Raw genomic sequence first — 23965 nt, 5'->3', positions numbered from 1 at the left:
TATATCACATATATGTACAAATGAAAAATACAATATTGCAATATGAGTACAGAAGTGAAGCAACTGTGACTTTGGGAGATATTTTCATACCAAGAATGTTTTTAATCAGAGCCTGCCTTGAATTTAGACCTTTGTGATGAAGTTAACAATACAATAAACCACTTCACATCAGGTTTGATGTTTGTTACAACTAGAAGCTGCCATATTATTGCCTTAAAACAAATATCTTTTGACTCTGGGATGGACTGCAGTGTGTATTTGTACATGCCAGGTAATTACAGTGAATGCATGGACTCATGCCACAGCCAGCTCAGTGACATCAAGTTCCATGTGATGCTTACAGTTTACTGAACCTGAAATATGCTGTGTTAATTTTGACACCAAGCACCTTTGGAAAGACTTAAAGACTAAAAATCTACATCACAGTAGAATACTGCCACCTTGTGGAGGAACACTGTAGGTTTCTTGAATTGCTGTGATAAAGTGCTGCTTCTCCCACTGATCAAGCTGATCTTCCCTGATTCCACATCAACAGCTACATAAATGACAATGACAGTGATTCTTAATTTCAATTCGATTAGTGGAGTGAATGTCATAAAAAGAAATGTGAGTTTTTCTTTGTCTATGGCCTGAGAGTGCTGGAAAAAACTGACATTTGTGTAACATGACACCTACAACAGGAATTAAATGCAAAACTGAGTGAGTGAAATCACATCAACCTTAAGGCACATTAAAAACGTCTCACCACTGAAAGCTGTAATTATTCCTGCTGCTGTCTCTATCTAGCCAAAAAGTCAAATCCCTTAGATGTACACAGCCATGTTGGGAATGACAGGCGCACATTTTCAAAATAAAAGCTATGTATATAAACTGGTAGTACTAATAGCTATGATATGATTCAACAGAAAACTTGATGGATGTGCAAGAAAGCAATATGTTCATGAAGCCAAAAGTCGACTTTAAAATGAAACATACAAATCTCCCAATTAATGATCACCCTTAAAAACCCACATAAACTTTTAACAGTCAGCGTTAAAATCGGTTGTTCACTCAGTGGCAGTATACGATCATCCTCCTTACATTCAGAGCTTCAACTCAAACCGCTTCTGTCACGTTCAGGAAGGAGAAAAAGCACCGCAGTCCTTGTTTGGTTTCCCGGCTGGTACTTCATACTTGAAGACCACGCTGAACAGTTTTCCCCCCAGTCGGTCGGCCAGCCACGAGTTTTTGATAACGGCCATCTTGAGGCTCTCGCAGCTGAGCATGGCGTAGTAGTTGGTGTGAATGGCTCGACCCATTCCCTCGATGATCACCAGGTCGGTCTGCCGCTCCCGCACAACCATCGCCAAAACTTTGTCCAGGCGGCTGGGAAACAACAAAGACGTAGAATCACCTGATTTCTTGTCAGGACAGGGGCTTTAATCAGTTTATCTTACTCCTCCTCCCCAAGGAGTCAATTAACAGCTTACAGTGGGGCAAAAAAGTATTTAGTCAGCCACCGATTGTGCAAGTTCCCCCACCTAAAATGATGACAGAGGTCAGTAATTTGCACCAGAGGTACACTTCAACTGTGAGAGACAGAATGTGAAAAAAAAATCCATGAATCCACATGGTAGGATTTGTAAAGAATTTATTCGTAAATCAATTTGTTGCCCGGGCGGTGTGTTTTGGATCATTGTCATGTTGGAAGACCCAGCCTCGTTTCATCTTCAAAGTTCTCACTGATGGAAGGAGGTTTTGGCTCAAAATCTCACGATACATGGCCCCATTCATTCTGTCCTTAACACGGATCAGTCGTCCTGTCCCCTTGGCAGAAAAACAGCCCCATAGCATGATGTTTCCACCCCCATGCTTCACGGTAGGTATGGTGTTCTTGGGATGCAACTCAGTATTCTTCTTCCTCCAAACACGACGAGTTGAGTTTATACCAAAAAGTTCTACTTTGGTTTCATCTGACCACATGACATTCTCCCAATCCTCTGCTGTATCATCCATGTGCTCTCTGGCAAACTTCAGACGGGCCTGGACATGCACTGGCTTCAGCAGCAGAACACGTCTGGCACTGCGGGATTTGATTCCCTGCCGTTGTAGTGTGTTACTGATGGTGACCTTTGTTACTTTGGTCCCAGCTCTCTGCAGGTCATTCACCAGGTCCCCCCGTGTGGTTCTGGGATCTTTGCTCACCGTTCTCATGATCATTTTGACCCCACGGGATGAGATCTTGCGTGGAGCCCCAGATCGAGGGAGATTATCAGTGGTCTTGTATGTCTTCCATTTTCTGATGATTGCTCCCACAGTTGATTTTTTCACACCAAGCTGCTTGCCTATTGTAGATTCACTCTTCCCAGTCTGGTGCAGGTCTACAATACTTTTCCTGGTGTCCTTCGAAAGCTCTTTGGTCTTGGCCATGGCGGAGTTTGGAGTCTGACTGTTTGAGGCTGTGGACAGGTGTCTTTTATACAGATGATGAGTTCAAACAGGTGCCATTCATACAGGTAACGAGTGGGGGACAGAAAAGCTTCTTACAGAAGACGTTACAGGTCTGTGAGAGCCAGAGATTTTCCTTGTTTGAGGTGACCAAATACTTATTTTCCACCCTGATTTACGAATAAATTCTTTACAAATCCTACCATGTGAATTCATGGATTTTTTTTTCACATTCTGTCTCTCACAGTTGAAGTGTACCTCTGGCGCAAATTACTGACCTCTGTCATCATTTTAAGTGGGGGAACTTGCACAATCGGTGGCTGACTAAATACTTTTTTGCCCCACTGTATGTTAGCCACACTTTGCACTATTATTTTTATCATTATAGAAGCACAGCCACGACTATCACACGGTCCAAAAACAAGGAACTATCTTATCAGTATTCGGCTCTCCCGCCATCACTAATGTGATATTATTATCTTATGCTGATTACTTTAATATCAGTATTATACATACAGAGCCAAGAGAAGTCAAGTCAAATCAGGTCAGAGTCTACATCACATATTAAACACCTTCAGTTGATCAAAGTGCTGTACAGGTTATACAAAATATACACTATACATATTAGTGACTAAATCAACAATAAATACAAAGAAAAAAATCAAATAGACAAAGTGAATAAGACTGTGTTTGCATAACAAAAAGTCAAGGTACTCTCGTCAACCATACCTGCAAACAACCAAAAACAAATAGGTTTTTAAAAGTAGTGAGAACATTTTAAAGTGAATCCAGAATGGCCTGTATGAGAGAATATTAGTATCACAGGTCTGAAAGCAGATTAACCTTGTTCTTATCACTTCACGGGACTTTTTGGCATTTTGGAAAAAAATAGTCAGTTCATCCATCAGTGCTGTGGAGGTCAAATGTAATGTGCTTATTAATTCTTTCATTCGACAGACATGGACTGAAGCTTGGATGCATGCATTCATAGCAAGAGGAGCTCATTCTGTCAGCTTCAGGCTGCAGTTTGTGGAAATCTTACTTAAAGTATTTAAAAAAATATTTAAAAAGTTCAATGCAAACTAAAACAACTAACCTCAGATCCAAACACGGAGAACTGGAACCGCTCTGCACCAGCAGCAACCTGTCCTCTCTCAGGCCAGCCCTACACAACAACAAACACACCACAGCCCAGTGCTTTGTAGACATCAGCCATGTGTACAGTATTATTTACAACAAGGATTTTGTTGCTCATGCTCGCTCCTAATGAGTAATGTTTTTGTTTACAATGCAAGGCAGCTCACCCTTAAGAATGAGCTGTTAGTACAAGCTATTTGTCATTTATTGTATCTTTGGGGGTGAAGGTTGTTTTTAATCAGTCATTCACATCTCCACAACTATTTGTTGTTTTGCTCTCAATACGGTCACTATGGCCCAAGATTTTAAAAAACAAACATGTTCATGTTTATCACTGTTCAGATGTGTAAAACTAAAATGACAAGTAAAACTAATTTATAGCAAACAACTAAAGCAAATTGGAATTTATCTAGTCCTTTAGGTCAATAATAAAAATCTATACCCTAAAGAGTTTGTCTCATCAATAACCACATTTAAAATCACTTATATACACTCACTCAATGACGGGATCCATAGCAGCAATTCTTTCTGTCAGTATCTGCAGTTCACCATTCGTCACGTCATTCAGAGCTGGACCAGAGTTGCTGGCCAAAACCACCTAAACAGTAGAATCATTGCAGAGTTTAATGAACATCTGACCAAATACTCTCTTTTTGTAATTATTCTGTCAGTTTCCTACCTCTGTTCCTCGAGAGAGAAGCTCTCTTACAAAAGGCATCACCCCTAGAATGATGTCTACTCCACTATTATCTACGAAAAACAAGGCACACTTATGAGGAGGACCCTGCAAGAGAAAACCAGGATGGATGACATTCAGCCATTAATTATCAAGAAAATAAAACACAGAAACATTCCTGCAAGTATGCAAAACACTACTAATGACCACCCAGAAGATGTTATCCCTTTGTGGTTCATCAAAACATGCTTATCCCTAGTTCAAAAAGTGTTGAACATAAGGTGTTTATGGTAGGTTTAAGACCATTTATTGTCTCAGTTTGTGTTTTCACACAAAGCTCCTCCAGGGAAACGTCTAGAAAGGTACATGACTGCAGTACATGTGTGAAAAAGCTTCAATCACATAGTCAGATCCAAAGGGAAACAAAGTTTGCTTAATTTCTAATGAGACATCCAATGAAAGAATACACTTATATCCAACACAGAGGTGAAAACATGTCTGAATCAAACTGTCTGCTGCTGTGTGATGCATGTAAAAATGCACAACTTCAGGCAAGATCCAAGCCTGATTTTATAGATATTGCCCTAAGATCACATGTGAAAACAGCTTGTGAGTGTGAAGACCAACAGAATGAATCTGACCTTTAGTCTTTCAAGCCACTGGTCATAGGAATCAACGAGCCATGGCCGCTCTGAGAGGGGAATAAAAAAGAAAATACAAAAGTCAGTCTGACCACCAAGAGGCATAAAAGCAGGTCTAAAATCCGACAGTGTATCATCAGCAGACATCAGAAGGTGTAACAGCAAGCAAAAAGGCACACAGCTTATAGGAAATGTTTGAAGTGATGTCAAACTAAACAGATACCTTCCTCTTGAAAATATCAATCTGCCTCCACACCAGCTGTACAACAATATTTACTTGCACTTAAAAGTTCATTTTCATGCTTCAGTTGTCATGTGATGCTGGGAGATTTTCAATATGCTATCTTAAGGCTTAATGTTTTTTCTCTCTCCTTAAACTAATATGTGATTGGAAATCCAATCCAATCAACCCAAGGTGTACCGATGCGATGACATTAAAACTAACCAAGTTACTTAAGAGGAACAAAAGTTTGAATTTGGTTCCTCGGTCTTCTCATCTCTCACATCCTGACTGGAAGGAGATAAAATGTAAGAGCAAGTGAGAGAAGCAAGGAGACATGTTAGTATAATAAAAATAAGCCTAAACGTTCTGTCTGTCTGAGTGCTTATGAAACACAGTTGACCCTCACATTGCACACAATGTGCTTGCATGGACTGAGACACAGATAGACCTCTGACAGTGCTTATGCCCTGCTAACATGTAGTTAACAATACTTCTGCAGTGCAGTTGCAACTGCAATTGTGTTAAAGTACTTGGATACCTTCCAGCTGTCGTTTAGCCTCCTCAAACCCAAACTCGGGGTCAGATTCCAGGACGCTGTAAGTGTCAAAACGAAACAGACTAAAGTGAGCTCAAACCAGCAACAGTTTACCAAAAAATAACAAAACTTCAAGACTGAGGCTAAAATGTTTTGTGTCTCTAAAAGCTTGTGCAGCTGGGTTGATGTAATCTATGAACCCAGCAAGAGATGAAAAAAAAGACCACTCACTCTGACACGGCCTTGGCTCCCCAGTCAAAGACATTCCCAGCCAGGACACCCTGGACTAGGGCAAACTGTTTCTCCTCCCAGCTCAGCTCATCCAAGGACTTCACTGCCTTTTGATAGTACTTGAGAGCAGTGTCATTCTCCCTCTGTTTAATCTGAAATACAAAAAAAAACAATACAACAAAAACAAAGTCAACAAAAAGAAAACTACAGAGCCATGACAATGGTCACTAAAGGCCAATTCAGCTGTAAAATTCAAGAAAGGTGCATAAAAGCAAAACAACACATTTGATAGATTTCACCTTAGAGTAGGGATCAGGAAAGTTGAACTCGTTTAAACAGTGTTCCCTCGTGTCTAACAAACTTCTGACAGTGAGGGATCCATAAGCACTAGGTGAGAAGAGAAGCACTCTATGTTAGCAAGAGAGAAACATATAGAAACAACCGGGCTGGGATAATAAATGCAAAGCACTTTTCCACAGTTTCCCCCCCCTTTTTTAATGTTCTGAAATAAACTATTAGAAAGTTAAAATATATAAATATCTGGAATTTGGAAGTATTTCTTCTTTAAATTTTATAGACTGTTACAGACCTAGTGCTGTGATTCTATTACTAATCCACACTTATGGAGTGCAGCCCAGTCCTAAAAACTGAACGAGTAAACAGGATCAACATCAAGATTTTGCCGGTATAAAGAGATGAAACTAATGCAGACGGTGAAGAAAGAGTTCGACTTAAAGCAACCTCTGAGTAAACTAGATGCAGTAGCAGAGCCACTAGCAGTCCTTACAACGGCTGTTGACGAAGGGTCTGAAGCTTGTGTCTGTATTTCTGACGGAACTTCTCAGCACGCAGGGCTGCCTCCGGCATGTCAGGCTGACTCGCTACAGCTCTCTTAACCACCTGCTCAAGGACCAAAACAAAAAGTAATCAGAAAACACTTCAACTTTTGAGCAAAGAAATAAAAGAAATGTGTATATATCACCATGTAAATGGCAAATATTTCGATTAGAACTTTTCCCAGATCCAAAAGGGAAACGTGAAGCTTTACTGTCAGACCAGGATCAGGTCAAAATTCATTCCTTTGTTAAAAAAAAGATCCCACCACATAAGAGACAGATCTCCCCAACAGTGACCCAAAAATCAAACTACACTATATCAACCCGATTATGAGCAAAGATGGGATAATTTCTTTGGGTTCAGAAGGGAAAAAATGGATGTCATGCACAACATTTTCTTTTTGTCTTGCATGATGTGTCACAATCTATGAGAACCTATGCCTCATCTGAGATCCCTCAGTACGTCCTAACAGAAAGACTGGCATGTTAGAATTATTTTGAGCAATTTAATTGAGGTTGACCAAAATAAACACAGAGCAGTCTGACAGCCAACGATGCTGCCAGTGCAGTCAGGTGGAACTGTGACTAGACTGGCAGATAGCATTACAAACACTGCTTTGGTTCCCGTTGTGTTTACATTCTTTACTGGAAATTACTAGCTAGCAGCTCTTCCTGATGCTGCATGCATGAGTAACGTGGGAAGAACGTGCAGTCAGTCATGTCTATAGTAATGAGAAGACAACATTACTTTGTAGCTGTCTAATCTGACAGAGTTAAAATATTAATAGAAACAGACACCTTAGAATTCATACCTTCGATTTCAAAGCCGAATGCTGGGCTCCGACTTGATTTTTGTCATTGTGTTTTTTCCCCATTTTTTCAGAATAATTTTGCAGATATTTACCACATTTGTCTTGCTATTACAACTATGATGCCATCCTACCCCATCTAGGGCCTCTTCGAAGCAGTATAGCCAGTATTCACGGGCCAGAGCGTCCTCTGTGAGGTCCACAGTGTCAGGGATGTAAGAGGAAGGGTCTTGCAGCAGAGGCAGGTTCACCAGTTGCCTCTCCAGACGGTCCATCTCCAACATGTCAAACTGTACAACAAAGAGACAGAAAACATTCACGCTATCACGCCTTGCCCATAAAAGGCTTTTATGGATAAAAGCCTAACCACTCAGATAACTTGACGTTTATTCCAGCTGTTAAATTGTACAAGCCTATTCCCACTACCCTTCTTAAACACCATCATTCCAGGATGTATTTTAAAATATTTCCCCTTCTTTGTGGCACTCATGTCAGTATTTTTTCTTCAGTGTGTCAACAAAAACGATGAGCGTGAGATGTAGTAAAGAGGAGAGGTTAAACCAGAATTTAACTCTAAAAGCCAATGAAAGCCAACAGATTCATTAAATGGACACAATCAATAGTCCATTAGAGGAAGTCCTTTCCTTTTAAAGAACTTAGTACATCTGCTGATGGTTTCTTGAGAGGAAAGAAAAGCAAAGAAGTCTGCAGTAATGAAAACTAGTGAATGCAAGTTGGGCACAAGGGTATTTCAGTGATTGTGGGCTGAGGGAGGGAGACTGGGAGTGGGGAGGGCACATAGCTGCTCCTGCTACTACAGTGGCCTAGAAGCTCAAGGTATTACAAAAAAAGCAAAGTGCACACCTGAAACACTTCACATCTTTTAAAACCATCAAACAACCTATTATTTTCTATTGTTCAGCTAATGTGAACACACAAATGAATGCCTGTCACAACAACTGTTTAAGTGTTTGCAGTTACACGACGTGTTGAACACAACCAATGTGCCATCAAACCACCAAACAAGCAAAGCAGGCAGAGGTACTTACAGGAAACTGAAGGAGAGTGTTAGAAGAGTGTGTGGACAGAAAATGGGGAAAAAAATTAGAATACAAAGATGAACGGAATGAATTTTTTATGACTTTGTATTCAGCGAGAACAATAATGATGGCATCTCCATCAAAAACGAAAACATTAATTGAAGTTTATAGACAAACTTATCAATAATTAGATGGAAAAGGATGTAAAGAAAAAAAACATTAGCAAATGAGGGCTGATGTGCCATGTTGTGCTACGTGGCCCAGCCTCAGGTCTTCAGATACCACAAATCTCTAACTCACTGTGGACTCACCGTTCCACTACGAGCACGTTGCATAGGATTCATGTCAGGAGAAACGCTCATCAGACCTGAGCTACCTGCGTAATTCTCACCCCAGCTATACTGGTTTGGATCTAGAGGAGAAAAAATGTAAACGTTAATATATTTACCAAACACTGTTTGGATTACAGAGAATCTTAATATCATTACAGTTAATATTTAAACAAGTCTTTTGCAAAGTTAACGTATTTAAACGTTACCGTTATTGGTCTTTGATGATACACCATTCCTTTAATATACTATTATGGCAGTTTATGAAATGTGTTTTTGTCAAGGACCACCTCCACAGATTTTATTTATACTTAATCTCACTAAAAACTGCTTCCAAAAAAATTCTCATAATACTGTTAAGTTTTCAGTGATCCTTTTAATGTTTCCCACAGAATACCCATAACTGTTCCAGTGGTCACTGTGGATGGACTTTAACTTCACCATCTTGGACTCCAACTAGCAAAGGTAGTCCCTGTTGTGCAGTCTTGAAGAGCTTAGTGAAGGAGCACTAGTGCTGCAGGTTCTGGTTAGAGTGGCCCTTCAACGTGCAGTGGATCTCAAGAGCAGGAAAAAAAAGACTACTTTTGTCCAGCTGCAGTCCGTGACGGGGGAGTAGAGAGTCTGTCCAACCACAGGTTGAATCTAGAAAGCTACTTGATATAAAGGATTTAGCAGCTACTAGTTAGCAGCAGAAATTATAAGATAAGAACAAGAGCCCTGTCAAAGACCAACTAGATCAGGTTGTTGTCTAAACCAAAGCAGAACAGTCAAGTGCAATCATCGTTGTTTGAAAACCACAACAGGCATTAGCTGTTTCTTTCTTACTGTCTTCCTCTGCTCCTTTAAGAAAGGCTCCAATGGTTCCCAAATAACCTTCATGCCTCAAAAACAAGGCCTGAACTTCACCCTACAACAAAGCAAGAGGAGGTCAAAAGGCTGTGGTTTAAATATTGTACAGTTCACAGCTATACTGACATGAAACAAATAGACGACTGCCTTTTGTAAAGTTGTTTCTGTGTCAGAGCACAAAGTTTTGCTTGCCTTGGTAAAGAAGTTGATGCTATAGGTGATTGTGTGCATGGTAACAGGGTGTCCTCTAATAAAGAAGCCTCCAAAATACACTCTGGACAGGTTGTGAAGCTTGGCATAAAGACAGGCCAGCTGCCCGATGTCATTGCTGATCATATGGAGTAAACTCTTGGCCATGTCTTCTTTAGAAAAGTCTAAAATTCAGAGCAGGTTATATGAACATAAAGGCATAAAAGAGGTAAGACTTTATATTAGTATATAAATAGCACCGGGATGGCACTGTGATAGCCTCTATAAAACAAAAAACAACAACAAAAAAAACCAAACAAAAAAAAAACATATTAAAACACTTCCTTAATTTTCAAACTGGAACTATAACCTAGAATTACTACTTACCTACAATAATTGCTCAAGAGTAGCAGCTGAACAGTTACAGACTTCACTTCAATAAATTATAAAAGATGTTGAATTTTCTGGGACAACACCATCCCTTTATTCCATAATATTCACCAATACAACACCGGATGAAGAGGCATCAATTTGATTCTGCAGCTGTAATAAAACTGAAAAATATTAGATGCTTTTTTTTCCTGGAGACAATAACAAAATTCAATTTATCATGATAGAGTTTGGCTTTCATCAATCCATCCTCTTCTACTTTTCCAATTTATGGTAACATTCACACCTATGGGTAATTTGAATCATTACTTAACCCCTAACCCCAGGAAGTGCATGTCTTTGGACCATGGAAGGAAGCAGGAGCACACAAAGAAAACCTGACAGGGTGAGAACTTTTTGCTGTGAGGCAACAGGGCCAAGTATGGCTTAGAAGCAACTCAACACGATTTCCTCCTTTAATATGTATAGTCAATATGTAATATATGAATAAACCAGCCCTGGTTCATGAGGTAGAGCAGGTCATTCATTAACTGGAAGGTTGGTGTCTCCAGTCTTCAGTCTGCCAAAGTATCTTTGGGCAAGATCCTAAACCCCAAGTTGCTGTTGATGTTAGATAGAAAGCATGTGTAGAAAACTAAGTAGTAAAGCTCTATATAGGATATTTTTTTCCTGACATTACCTAATATATAGGGTGTCACTAATGTTAGCTCAAACTCGTTTGTAATTGCAAGTTCTGACAAGTTAAACCCTCCCTAAAAGATATGGCATGTGAGAGGATTGTTAGGCTTTAAACTGGGCTGCAATTCCAATAGAAATGCTCAGCCATGACAGCCATGCTCATATGTCTTTGAGCAAAAACATCACATGAAGTAGTTAACAAGGTAAAAAAGAACAGGGATCCTGCCTTGTTAGAGAAATAAAAGTATCTGGTTATAATCAATTTATTTAAATCAATTACGTCTTTAAACTGCAGTAGCTACACTTAAAAACCACCATTATATGACAGTTAAAAAGGAAGAAGCCATTTTTCCACATACTGAGGAAGAAACTACTCAAATGTAATAATCTGAGGTGGACTAGTGTGGTTTGAGTTTAAATGCAAATTCAGATATATTACGCTTTGAAACTAGGCCATCACTGAAATACATTTTACCATGAATAATCTGAGCTTACTGCAGCTGTTGCCCTGCAGCTGTTGATCTTCAGAGCAAGCCTCTTTCATTTTAGGACTGAAAACATACTAAAAGGATGTGAGGTGTTTTTTTGTCATGATAAATGAATAACCTGCAAATACAAAACACAATATATAACCATGTTGTTAGAGTCTGACATTACAAGGATGCACAGTACTGTCTCTAACCACCCACAATTTCTTTATAATTTGCTTCCATGAGATGCACATTCTTGCAAGTTTCTAATTTTTTCTTGGGAAAACATTCTTTGAGCTTTTTGAAGGTCTTTGAGAGTTTTCTTTGGACATTAACTGCTTTATGCTCATTTTCAGCCCAGTTTTTGTACTATTTTCGCAATTAAACAAAAGCGCAATATAACTAAAGGGATGAACCAGTGTTGTGTCCACACATAACAGACAACTTAAAAAAGAAACAATTTTAAATTGACCCTTTAGGCACTTTCTTATTAGCAGCCTGCCACTTAACATATAAATTGCTCCCATTTCTTTAGTTGAATCCACAAAAAAATGCTAAAGATAACAGTTAACAGGCATAAGATAATATTTTTTTGCAACGACCAGGTGATTCCCAAAGAGCTATTAGCTGACTTGGCATACTGCAGCATGCTGTGCAGTGTACCCATTAGAAATATTTGAGGAAGCTGGAGGATAAAAGAAGAAGTGGCATGCCAAATATCTACAGCAGATGAACAGTATATGAAACTCACTGCCTTAAGAAAAAGGAAAAAAATCCAGAGATAAATATGGCCCTTCAGTTGATCCATCTACAGTTCACTGAAGCCTCATTAGAAACGGTCTCAGTGGAAGGGTGGCTGTCAAGAAGGCACTCTTCAGGAGGGGAAATGGGGCAAAAAGGCTGAGGTATGCCAAATTACACTAGAACTGAACTGAAAATTAGTGGCAACAGGTCACACGGAGTGACGGATATGATTTTATTTATTTTTTGTTTAAATTCATTTTTAATATGTACAGATGAGTTCAGAGTAGAAATATAGCAGTCAGTGTCTATAGCCATCTCTGAAACACAGAGGAGGCTCTGTAATGGTTTGCGGCTGTGTTTCAGCCAGTGGTGTTGGAGATCACAGAAAGATTTTGATCCATCATCCAGTGCAATATGTAAAGTATCTGACTGGCAACAACTTAATTGTCCAGCATGGGTGTGAACCCAAACACACTGACAATGCAGTGAAAACAAACCAAGAGATAATGATTCATTATCAGCCATTAATTGGCCTTCCCATTGAAGCAGTGTGAGAACAAAAACACAGCCAACATCCAAAGAAGAGCTTTGAATGTCCTTCTAGAATCCTGGAAAAGTCCTCTTTAATACTACTTACAGAAATTACAATAAATAAATAAATAATAATACATAAATTATTGCACGTTTTCCCATTATTTTTTAGCAAAATGTAATGAAATGAGGAGTGACTCAACACTTATATAACACTACAGGTTAGCTAAATGAAACCTGTTCGTCCATGACTCACCTTTGTCGGCAGTAGCAGACTTCCCAAAACTGCTCGCTATAAGATCTCCAGTCAAGCCCAAATACCCATATGATCCTCCATAGATATCTTTAACAAGCATATCAACACTTGCATGCTGACCTTTCGAGGCCAACTGTAGCAGCTCGTCAAATCTCTATGGTTTAAATAAATAAATAAAAAAAGTCAAGACAACCTTAAATACATGATTTAAGTAGTTGCTGATAAATGACTTGTAATAAAACCAGTCCACATTACTCAGGATACCTTTGTTTTGGTGAGAAGGGCTCCAAGTCCCCAGAATGTCCCTCCACCTATTGAGCTTCCTCCTATTCTCTCAAATTTGTCCTCTGATTCAACCTGGAGAAAGTGAGAAAAAAAAGTGATACAGCGTAGTGCGTTAATCACAAAAGAACCTAGTAAATCAAGTGATCATATAACCTCTTAATATTATATTTTTACTGCATCATTGAGAGAAGTGATAGTATGTTCTATTTAACAAAAAACACTGCATCTTAAGTCCTTTTAAAAAGCCAGTGTTTGTCTGTTGTTTCTATAATTGAGCTTTTTAAGAGGACACAAAGACATGTGGGAAAAACAGGGTATTTGGAAAGTATAACAAAGTATACTCTTAAAATCTGTGCAAATGCAAAGGATGGGAAGAAATGGAAACATGTTCCAATGTAATGAATGCAGATGCAGCACAAGAAGGAGCATTCTTTATTCTCTTACTTATTTATTGTATTACCTTAACTATGGACACCCCGGAGCCGATGTTTACCAGCAGGTAAGGAAAGATGTCTGGATTAGTCGTCTGAAAGCGGAATTCTGAGTCGGCATGCTTGGCGTACACGAAAGCCTCGTGTGGTATGTTCTTCAGTACAAAATTACAGCCCTTGATGAGGCATGTCATCTCATCCTCTTTGTCCACTCTGCCACAGTACAGCACAAAAACAGGTGAGCATCATCACCAACAATAACAAACGATCTAATTCAATGTGACTACAAATTTACACTCTTCAAGCTACACTGGCTACACAGGTAATAATTACAAACAAGCACCAGCTGATGCAAATACGTTACTTTTTTGTATTAAATGACTAGAGTAACAAACTGGGAAAACTGAAACTGTATCTCGCTCTCGATCACATTAATGATTTTTTTGTCGTCTGTTTAATTAGCCAATACAAAAAAAGAAGGCTGCCAAACTTGGGAAGCCATCAAATATTAAATATTTTCCAGAGGAGTCTTTATAAGGTCTTCCAAAGGTCTCTGTAAAAAAAACCATACAATTTGTCGTGCAATTTCCTGTTTTACAGGAAGAGGACAGGATATTGCTTTGTGCACTGGTTACAACAAGAACGGAGGACTATTGTTAATTCAAGGCTGGTCACCCAGAATATGCTAGAAATGTAGCTCCCTTTGTTTCCATTTATACCTACAGTTTCTACACTTTAGCACACTGCCACAAATGCTGAATGATACAGCACAGGTAAAGGGTTTTTTTTTGGTGATAGCTAACATTGATTTGTATATACTGACTTGAGTCCCAGTTTCCTCTCGATTAGCTCTTTGAACTTGTGTGCCCCTCCACCTGTGGCTTTGATAACTTTGGTTTCAGTGTTAACTAGATGGTCTTTAATGAAGTCCAAGCATGTTTCGATGTAAGCATTTTCAAACTTGATAAAGTGCAGGCGTGCCGTCACCTCCTCCTGCATTGATATTTCATACAGCTTGTCACCAGCAGCCGCCTAGAAAACAGACATACGGAAGAGAAATGTCTGAGTACTTCAAGCAGTCCAGATGTTGGCTTCTGATACAAGCCCTGACAAAAAATGTGGAATTGCTACACTTGAAGGATGCACAGCCAGCACTTATTTTTAAACTCTGTAGCAAATCCAATTTAAAAAAAACAACAACTCAGAAATATATTTAGTAGCTGAATAGTTTGACTTCAAGATGTAGGAATGCATCTAATGTAAAGGACCAAGGGAGATGACAATCATTATGATTAAGTGATTTTTACGGACGTCCCAAAGCTACAGTTAAAGCTTTTCCTCATCCCCGTGACATGGTCAGCAAACAACCCAGATACTAATCTAATTGAAAATTATAGTTAAAATTATTAGAAGGAGATTGATGGAGAGCTTTGGTTTTTATAGTGGAGCATATACCTCAAAAAATCCTGCACATCATAACACCCAGAGGAGGTGCAAGAAAGTACTGACATGTACTTCGTGAAAAGTACAGAGTACTAGCTGATGATGTAAGGATGGGTCAGCACACTTCTCCCAATACTTGATCTGATTTTGCTATGTTTTTGTTTGTTTGTTTGTTTGTTTTTGTTATTCTAAGTAACAAACAAAAACAAAACAAGGCTGAATGAACATCCTACAAGTGTGCTGATTCATATTTTTGGGTGGTTGCATTTTAAAGCATAAACAGTGTATTTTTCATCCGTACCTTTGCAGTGTGGTCGAATGATCGCACTTTGGCCACCTTGTGCTGGACGGTTGAGTAGTAAGCCAGCTTTGTCAAAGAGCCACCTGTTAAAGCAAAACAACATCGATAATGTCCGATAAGAAAACAGCAGGGCGAATCGACACTTAAAACGAGCAATGAAGTGACAAACTCTGATATTGTCCTGAAAGAGATAAGTTCTTATAACGGAGTAGCTAACAGCTAACGTGAAGGCTCGTGCACTTGTCAAAGTTGGCCAGGTTGTGTTTAGGCACACATCCGCTTAAAGGTAAAACGATAATCCCGAAAGCTCATCAGACTTCCATCTTTAGAATAAACTGACTGGCTGTCAAACAAATTAACATCGCGTGTAAAGTTAAGCCGCTACCATTAGCTTTGTCTTCTTTCACCTAAAGTCTAGTGTTTGTCAGAGTATTAAGGATGCGGCAGAGCTGGTCTACAAACACGAAGATTAGCTCAGTGTGTGCAAAAGTTGCCGCAAAATGAAAGAAAGCGCTCATATTTCCAAGTACCGATATCTATGGCGAAGCGCTTTGCGTTTTCCAAATTGCGGAAGATTTCATCGGGAGGAAGAGTAATGCTTTTATCCATGGTGTGACTTGTGTTGCTGTCAACTCGACCACATTCCGCCATGGTCGGTAATTACGTGACGCTGTGTGCGTGCTGTACGTGCGTGCCCCGCGACGTCCAATCAGCATCCACGCCCAGTGCAGAGCGTGCACGTCATCTGGTAAACAAGTTCTGGAGCGACGTGAACGTTAACAGGTAGTAACGCGGGTCTTTTTCCCCATTCCACACTAATAATTATTTTATTATGTAAAAAACTTATTAACTAATTTAAAAAACGGATAATTTTAAAATTCGTGGACGTACAGTTGACGTCAGGAGTTTACTTATACTCGTCACAGACGTGAATGGTATGATATTTGGGGGGCTTTTGATGACTTATTTGAAGTATTCTTATTTTCCAGGGTGAAAGAATTAAACTAAGAACTGAGCGCACAAGTTTGAATTTATTTTGGATTTTTTTGTAATCCAGGCACATAGGCAAGTTTAAACCCTTTGGCACCCCAAAATTTCATCAGAGCAACCCTAAAAATAACTAATAGTAGTAATAGTAGTAATAACAGCGCATTTTAGTATTATTTTCTGAAATTATCTTCAAATGTTTTATTTTCCCAACTTGTCAACTATAGGCCAGTACAGGATAGAATGAAAACAGGTTTAATGTCTAGTGTTGATGATATCATGATGTTACAGTGTGCTCACACAGAGGCGTTGCTGGTTTGATTTTAATAGACTGAATAAGACGTTGGCTGCAGCAAGAAGATGAAGATGTAATTTCATGACACAAATTAGTGACGCAGATTTATAACACACTTTAACTGACATATAGCAAAAGTTCAAACTGAGGGGACATTGCTGTGACTTATAAAATGTCTGCTTTTTTATTTGTCCTATAAATAGCGTTAAAAACTTTATCTAATCTATCTTAAATCACTAGAGATTATTAGTTAATTTTAACTGTCTGAGCCAGTAGTCTGCTGGTATGTCACAAGTTGCGAGCCAAGGAGATGATTTTTTTTTTATTTTAGTTCTTAAAAATTGTCTGTTCCTGTTCTTATTGAATTGGGCTTCAGTGTTTGTTTAGTGTACAGCTCCAGATCCAGGTGACAGCAAGTCAAAAGGATGTTGACTGTTAATAACTGTCTGCAACCTGCATTCAGTTTGAATGTTGCTGTAAATAGATATGAATCTGTTAGTGCTTTTTGTTATCAGTAATATTTAACTTTGTGCCGGCACCAAGACTGAGAGAAGAAGATAAAGAGGGCTGGATGGAGACAGCAAAGAGAGAGAGAGAGAGAGAGCAAAAAGAAACAATAAAGAGTGGACATGTAGTCAAATTCACCAGAAATTATGAAGCTGTAGCTTCTGTTTTCTCACATACATTGATGATTTCTCATAACTAAGCAGTGTTTTGTACTGTTGTTGACTCACATCATATTGATCCCATATTGATATGAATGGTCGCATTTTACAGGATTCATACCACTCTAAACTTGTCTTGAACAGGACGGCTGCCATGTGAGGGACTACAAATCTATTCTCCACTCATGAAATTGGAGTACATGATGCTCTGTGCTGTGACTGCATATTAAATAGAGGGTTTGTACTGTATGAATTCAAAAACTTTAATATAAAACAACTGTATTACCAGTTTGGTTTGTGTACAGGTCTATGGAGTGACATGGTGATGTTCCAGTGTCTGTACTGGATAAGTGCTTGATGATTCGGTGGACTGCCGTGGTTAAGAGACTGAAATAATGTTGTGCTTGTTTGTCATCTTATCTGCTTTGCCACATTTCTTTCACTTCTAATTATTGAGTCTTTGCCTCGGGTTTGATACCTAAAGGCTCCACCCTAAAATGGGTGGATTAGATTGGAATCTCTGATTATTTACGCTGATTAGATTTGTAAACAGCATATTCCATAAATATTAATTATAAATATTAATTTTGGAGCGCTGCATTTATGAGACGATTGGAAGCTGAGCCTTCTAAAAGTTTGAATGTAATTGTCCCTGTCCGCGCACGATCGAAAGTAGACATACAGGCTCAAATACATGCACTCCCACTCGTATATGATGCATAACTTGTACTAATGTATATGTTACAAAGTACAAGAACTAATGAGCTTTCTTTTTTTCACATCCAGTCCACTGTCATTAAAAATCAACACTACTTTAGTAAATGAAAAAAAAACATGTTGAGTTAACTCCTTAAGAAGTCAGAAATCTGTCAAACTGATGATTAGCTTGACTTCTAGCTTGGACAGAATTGGGAGTTTAGTCAGAACTGTCATGTTGCAGTTTTTCAGTAATAGAGTCCTGTTACAAATGCAGCATGTAGTCTAAACATGAAAACCTTCTGCTCTGCATTTATCAGCTTTGAAAAGCCATTCTCAGGGCTTTATTCAACCATTTAAATGGCCTGCTCTGGCTCAAGGGCCACATGTTTGAAGTGTGATCCTAGACTGTGAAATAAGAGGAGCTTGCCAACCTTAAGACTAATAAAGGCACAACAACAGATGGGAATGATCAAATTGTCAGTTTTATTTTACAAGTCATCATATGTTTTAAGAAATGAATCGATTTCTGTGTGTTTCAGCAGCAGCTACAAGATATTTGGCAGCCATAACAGAAAGTGTCCTTACTGAAAGATGTGGTTCATGTATCTCAACAATGCTCCAGTAAACAATGACAACTCTGCTCCACTAAAAGCTTGACCAACACTGATCTTTTGTCAGTAGAAGGGATGAGGTGACACAACTCAATATTCAGTTATTTATTTATTTATTTTTGATGGTGAAGAATAAAGAGGTCACATCATGTTTACGTACTTTCACTGAGGCATGAGTGGTGATGATGCATGGCAGCTAAAACTTGTATTTCTAGTCAATGCCCTTAATCAGAGTAGAATGAACAGCTCCAGTATGTTTAAAAAAAGGCACAGCAGGGTAATTTAATATAAACTAAAGAAAGTGACCCAAATCTCAATCAGAGAAAATACATTTTGAGTTATGCACACATTTATGCTTTTTGCACTGCAAAATATGTTAATAATAGAACACATAATTCCAGTACCCAATATGGGTCAACAAATCTTCCGGATAAGAAAGCAATGCATAAAAGTGCATCAGAAAGGGTGATATTAAAACAAAAAAGTAGGTAGAAAATTCACAACTCCTGTCAACAGGAATATAAGTTAAGTATGATCATTCCTAACCAAGCTTGGTCAGTTTTTATGGTAGTTATCATATCATGCATCAATGAGAGAAAGTATGTTATCATAGAAAACAATATTGTGTTTCTAAAAAAGAAAGAAACTATCAGTGCAACAGAACTTTGTGCTAAAAATATGACACAGATTTCTCATTTAACATTGAAAATCTTATTTATATTTAACCAACATGGTCACATTGTTAACATCTTCTGTCAGTTGGTGTCTACCACGGCCTCCAGAGGGAGCTGTTGGCTCGAGTCTTATCTTTGGTCATGGTGGTCTGGACTGTGTAGCTCAGACGAGAGATATGAGCCTCTCTGAGGTTGTCAGAGGAGTTTTGCAGTTTGTTGATGTGGTTCAGCAGTCTTCTCTGAGACAGAGTGTTCGCCTCCTCTTTGGACAGAACATGTGCCACCTCTTGGACACATCTGGAGTAGCCCTTATCAACAGCTGCTGATGCCACAGCTTGACGCTGCTGCTGCAGTTGTCTCAGGAAGCAAGCGGTCTGCTGTTTGAGGAACTCTGGACCCAGGAAAGACTTGAGCTGCTCAATGCTGCTGTTAATTCGCTCTCTGCGTAACTTCTACACCAGAGGCTTTCTGATCTGCAAAAAGAGGAAAGAAAATAGTAAATAAACTTTATCGAGAGTGTAACTTAAGCATTATATGAGACAATTTGTAAAGATATGTTTAGGTATTGGTGGGCAATTTACCTTGTGATTCAGAGTTGAATGCTTCTGAGAATTGCTCATTGCTGCAGTGATTGTAGGTGCCATGCCTGGATATCTGTGCTGTAGAAATCTCATCTCTCTATCATCTTCATCTCACTATTTATAATCTCACATCTCCATATGAATATGTGGGTTCTGGCCTGGCTGAAGTTTCTCACCATTTTGACCAATCAGGGAGCTCAGCAAGACAATATTGATGAAGCAACATGCTGAATGTTGTTTTATTGCTGGAGGAACAATAGCTAGGTCTCAGGGGAACAGGTGGAGGACTGGGGGTGGGGGTAATGGGTGGGGCTTGTATGAATCTGGGAAAGTTGTGACCCTGTAGAGAGGAGATCTTCCCCCTGATGCTTTGATCAATAACTTTGACTGAGCACACGCTGATCATCCCATCACACATGTGAGAGCACGCCATATGCACCTTTCACATTAAAAATCCCATGATGTTAAAATAAAATAGCAGGATTGAAAGGTAGATTTGTGTTTTAAGATTAAGCAATAATCTGAGACATAGCACAAGGCCATATGCTGAAGTTTGATTATTACCTTTTTTGTTTTAATAGAGTGCATTAGTTAAACCAAACTTACATAATGTAAGTTTAGTTTAACTTTCTCAGTCAGGAAATAAGATATCACCTGAGATATTAGCTATTAGAGTCCCTTTCTGTATTTATTACCCACCATCGTTAGTCAAATTATATATTGTGGCATTGATTTAAAAAAAAGTCTTTGTCAAAATGTACTTTGCGGAAAAAGCCTTTATAACCTGTTTAAAAAGGACCACATTGCCATGGTATTTTGGCATCCATCAGTGGAAAAAGTAAAGAGGTTTAGATTGAAATAATGACCCACGACACAGAGTGGAAATGAAGCTGGCAAAAGTTACAGAATTGGCACCAAAGAGAGACCAGCAGAGAAAGAAATACAAGGAAAAAGAGAATAAACAGTGAAGAAAATCTTCCTCTGAAGTGTGCCAATTCCCCTTTGGAGAATAGTCAGGTGCTGGTGAGGTTGAAGATGCTAATCACACTGAACTGTGACTCGCTCTCTCACAGTTTTCCCACACTCTGTTCATTGACTGAGCTCTCACTCAACAATGGGCATGTGCCTTGTTAAATGCTAATTCATCTACACACCAGCAGCTCCCGGCTCTCCCATGAGGGCAGAGTTTGTTGTGTAGACACTGTCAGTACTTAAGCTAGGAGAGTGAGTATAAACACAAATATTTTGGTTAGGGATGTAGCCTAACTGTTAGTCAACAAAGTATATTTGGATGTGTATTTTATATTTAAATTTTATGTATGTGCATTTACTTTCTATACCTGCACAGACATATAAGGACATTATAAGTATTTATTAAGAAAAATATGTAATAAATATGACATTCTCCTTTTTTTATTTTATATTTTTACTTTAAAAAATTTCATTTATTTTATTCTACTTTATTTTCAGGTTAATTAGGCTCTTTTTTAACTTTATTAAACTTTTTTGATTTGTCATATTGTATTTTATTGAACTATTTAATGTATTGGCTGCTATTTTTGGACTAGATAAAGTATGCCTTGTCTTATTTTATTTTTTTTAATTGTACATTATTATAGCTGTTACTATATTACTTACTTTTTCTTTTGTCATGAAAATGTATCCAGGTAATACACATTGTTATAATGATGTAGCTGTCGGGAGTTTAAAATTGGTCATTGGTAACAATGTAGAACTACAAATAAAAATGTAATTTAAAAACAGTGTGATAATTTGGCACTTTTCTTTAATTTAAATTGTATTTAAAAATAAAATTTATTCAAAAAAATAATTTAGATTTTATTTAAACAAAACCACAAATCATAACAAAAGTTTTCAAAGAATATATTTAATATCTGTACAAAAAATATAATTATTAAGAACTCTAAATTAACATTTTCTCATCTTGAGTGAGTAAATTATGTAAAAAGTTTAAATTCAGTGGTAAAGAATTCCTCCCCCTTCACAGACATCTTTGTCTGGCCTGCCTCTATTGTCCCTCAGGGGCTCTGTGAGTGGGTTTTCTCTGGTTTCCCACACTCTCCCCATTTACTGCTTTCAAGAACAAAAGAAGTGTGTCTGGTTGCACATCACATTAATTATGGAGTCAGTTTACGAGTTTTGTCTCATTGCCTGTGAATGGAAATTCCAGCCATCAAGACTCGTCATTACCAGGCTTTTGTAAAACTGCTATAAGGAATGCAGACATTTTTGGATTAATGAAAATTCAAAGGCTCCTTTTCTCCTTCTTCGAACTCAGATTGTCTCTCTGCATTCCAGGCTTTTTTTCTTAATTTCTTTTTCCTTAAGTTTTTTTTTTTTTTGGTGATGATGATGATAATGATTTTGATAGGATAAAGGGTGTTCACTCATGAATTGATCGTGTGCTGGTTGTGGTCTGATGAGTTTAGGTTGTATCAATAATCTAACTTTATTAAAAATCTCATTAATCCAGCTGTTGATAGGGAGATGTGTTGAGGAAAGTTTCTGTTGTATCTGCGATATTATTTTGTGCGATAACAGTATCAACAAAAATATCTCTTGTAGAGCAAGAGTATTACTTTGATGCATTCTAGTCAAGTTAAAATGACACCTAATTGTGACACGTTTGTTGTAAATAAGGCAGAAATATGTGGTTGTCTAAGCCTAACATATTTTCATGACTGTTTCAGATATGTTTTCTGTTGTTATGATGAGCGTGTGCTCAGTCAAAGTCATTGATCTCAGCATCAGGCAGCAGATCAGCTTTCTCTACAGGGTCACCACTTTCCCAGATCCACACAGAGCTGTGTGAGTCTCTCTTCATCAACCTCCCCCCAGCCCGCCAGCTGTTCCCCTGAGATCTAACCATTATCCTTAAGGCAATAACACCATTCAGTGTCTTGCATCCTTTATTGTCTTGCTGAGCTCTCTGATTGGCTCAGACTGTGAGAAACTCCAGTCAGACCAAGACCCACACATTCATATGGAGATGTGGGAGTATAAATAGGAGGGATGAAGCCAGCAGAGATCAGATTCTCGCTACAGCACAGAGATCCAGCCATGGCACCTGTCACTGCGACAATGACCGGTTCTCAGGAGCATCCAACTCTGACCCACAAGGTAAACTGGAGACTCATAGATATTTTAATATCACATACAGCCAACTGATTTTTTTTGTGCTAAAAACTGTGCCACTGAACAAGTTTAGTAATATTATTGTTCTTCTTTCTGCAGCTCAGAAAGCCTCTGGTGGAGAAGTTACGCAGAGAGCGAATTAACACCAGCATTGAGCAGCTCAAGTCTCTGCTGGGTCCAGAGTTCCTGAAACAGCAGCCAGACTCCAAATTGGAGAAGGCGGACATCCTGGAGATGACAGTTTGCTTCCTGAGACGACTGCAGCAGCAGCGTCAAGCTGTGAACTCTGCAACAGTCGATCAGGGCTACTCCAGGTGTGTCCAAGAAATGGTCCATTTCCTGTCCAAAGATGAGGTGAAGACTCAGTCCCAGAGAAGACTGCTGAACCATGTCAACAACCTGCATGCTTCTTCTAATAAGAACCTGAGAGAGGCCAACTTATCTAGCTCCACAGTCCAGACGAGCATCATCAAAGACAAAAGTCCAGTCAGCACTGCTCTATGGAGACCTTGGTAGAAGCCTTGGAAGGACTTGTGTAAAAGTGTGCTTGGAAGTAAAAACTCTATCTTCGTAGAAGTACCTGTAATTGTACTTGTTTCTGGGATTGTCTTATTTTGAAGGGTGCCTGTGCAGCATTTTCCTTTAATCTATATTATTGCCTTTTGTAAAGGTCAGATTCTGTGTTTCTGCAATATTTGCAGACAACGGGTTGGCTGTTATTTTGTGTTTCAAAAGTAGTCGCATTCCGATTCATTGTGAAGTAGACGTTATTATTCCCAGTTTGAATTCCTATATAATGTTGGTTACACTGACAGTGATGTATGTATGCATGTTGAACATGTGTAA

At 38.7% G+C, this 23965-nt stretch overlaps 2 protein-coding genes and 1 pseudogene across 3 annotated transcripts; 1 reads left to right on the top strand and 2 right to left on the bottom strand.

Annotated features, from left to right (window-relative positions):
* Nucleotides 1-79: 79 nt before the first annotated feature.
* Nucleotides 80-16160, bottom strand: pank4 (pantothenate kinase 4 (inactive)). Of its 2 annotated transcripts, XM_013910016.1 has the most exons (20): nt 15982-16160; nt 15452-15534; nt 14531-14739; nt 13737-13920; nt 13256-13348; nt 12992-13145; nt 9926-10107; nt 9710-9791; nt 8867-8967; nt 8565-8570; nt 7650-7805; nt 6658-6770; nt 6170-6257; nt 5871-6022; nt 5643-5698; nt 4882-4931; nt 4244-4348; nt 4062-4162; nt 3524-3592; nt 80-1365 (listed from the first exon to the last, which is right to left on the bottom strand). In XM_013910016.1, the coding sequence occupies exons 1-20, from the start codon at nt 16100-16102 to the stop codon at nt 1116-1118; spliced, it is 2355 nt and encodes a 784-aa protein (XP_013765470.1). In that variant the 5' UTR covers nt 16103-16160; the 3' UTR covers nt 80-1115. The 2 variants fall into 2 exon arrangements, with proteins under 2 accessions (XP_013765470.1, XP_005729718.1); XM_005729661.1 differs by lacking the exon at nt 8565-8570.
* Nucleotides 16161-19474: 3314 nt separating this feature from the next.
* On the bottom strand, nt 19475-20026 carry LOC102197178 (transcription factor HES-5-like; annotated as a pseudogene).
* Nucleotides 20027-23037: 3011 nt separating this feature from the next.
* LOC102197461 (transcription factor HES-5-like) lies at nt 23038-23965 on the top strand. Its single transcript, XM_005729659.1, has 2 exons — nt 23038-23104; nt 23219-23965. The coding sequence occupies exons 1-2, from the start codon at nt 23045-23047 to the stop codon at nt 23633-23635; spliced, it is 477 nt and encodes a 158-aa protein (XP_005729716.1). The 5' UTR covers nt 23038-23044; the 3' UTR covers nt 23636-23965.

This window comes from Pundamilia nyererei, unplaced genomic scaffold, assembly GCF_000239375.1.
Source record: "Pundamilia nyererei isolate P.nyererei 1_Seehausen unplaced genomic scaffold, PunNye1.0 scaffold00034, whole genome shotgun sequence".
NCBI classification, from domain to species: domain Eukaryota; kingdom Metazoa; phylum Chordata; class Actinopteri; order Cichliformes; family Cichlidae; genus Pundamilia; species Pundamilia nyererei.
This window is presented reverse-complemented; position numbering and strand designations above follow the sequence as displayed.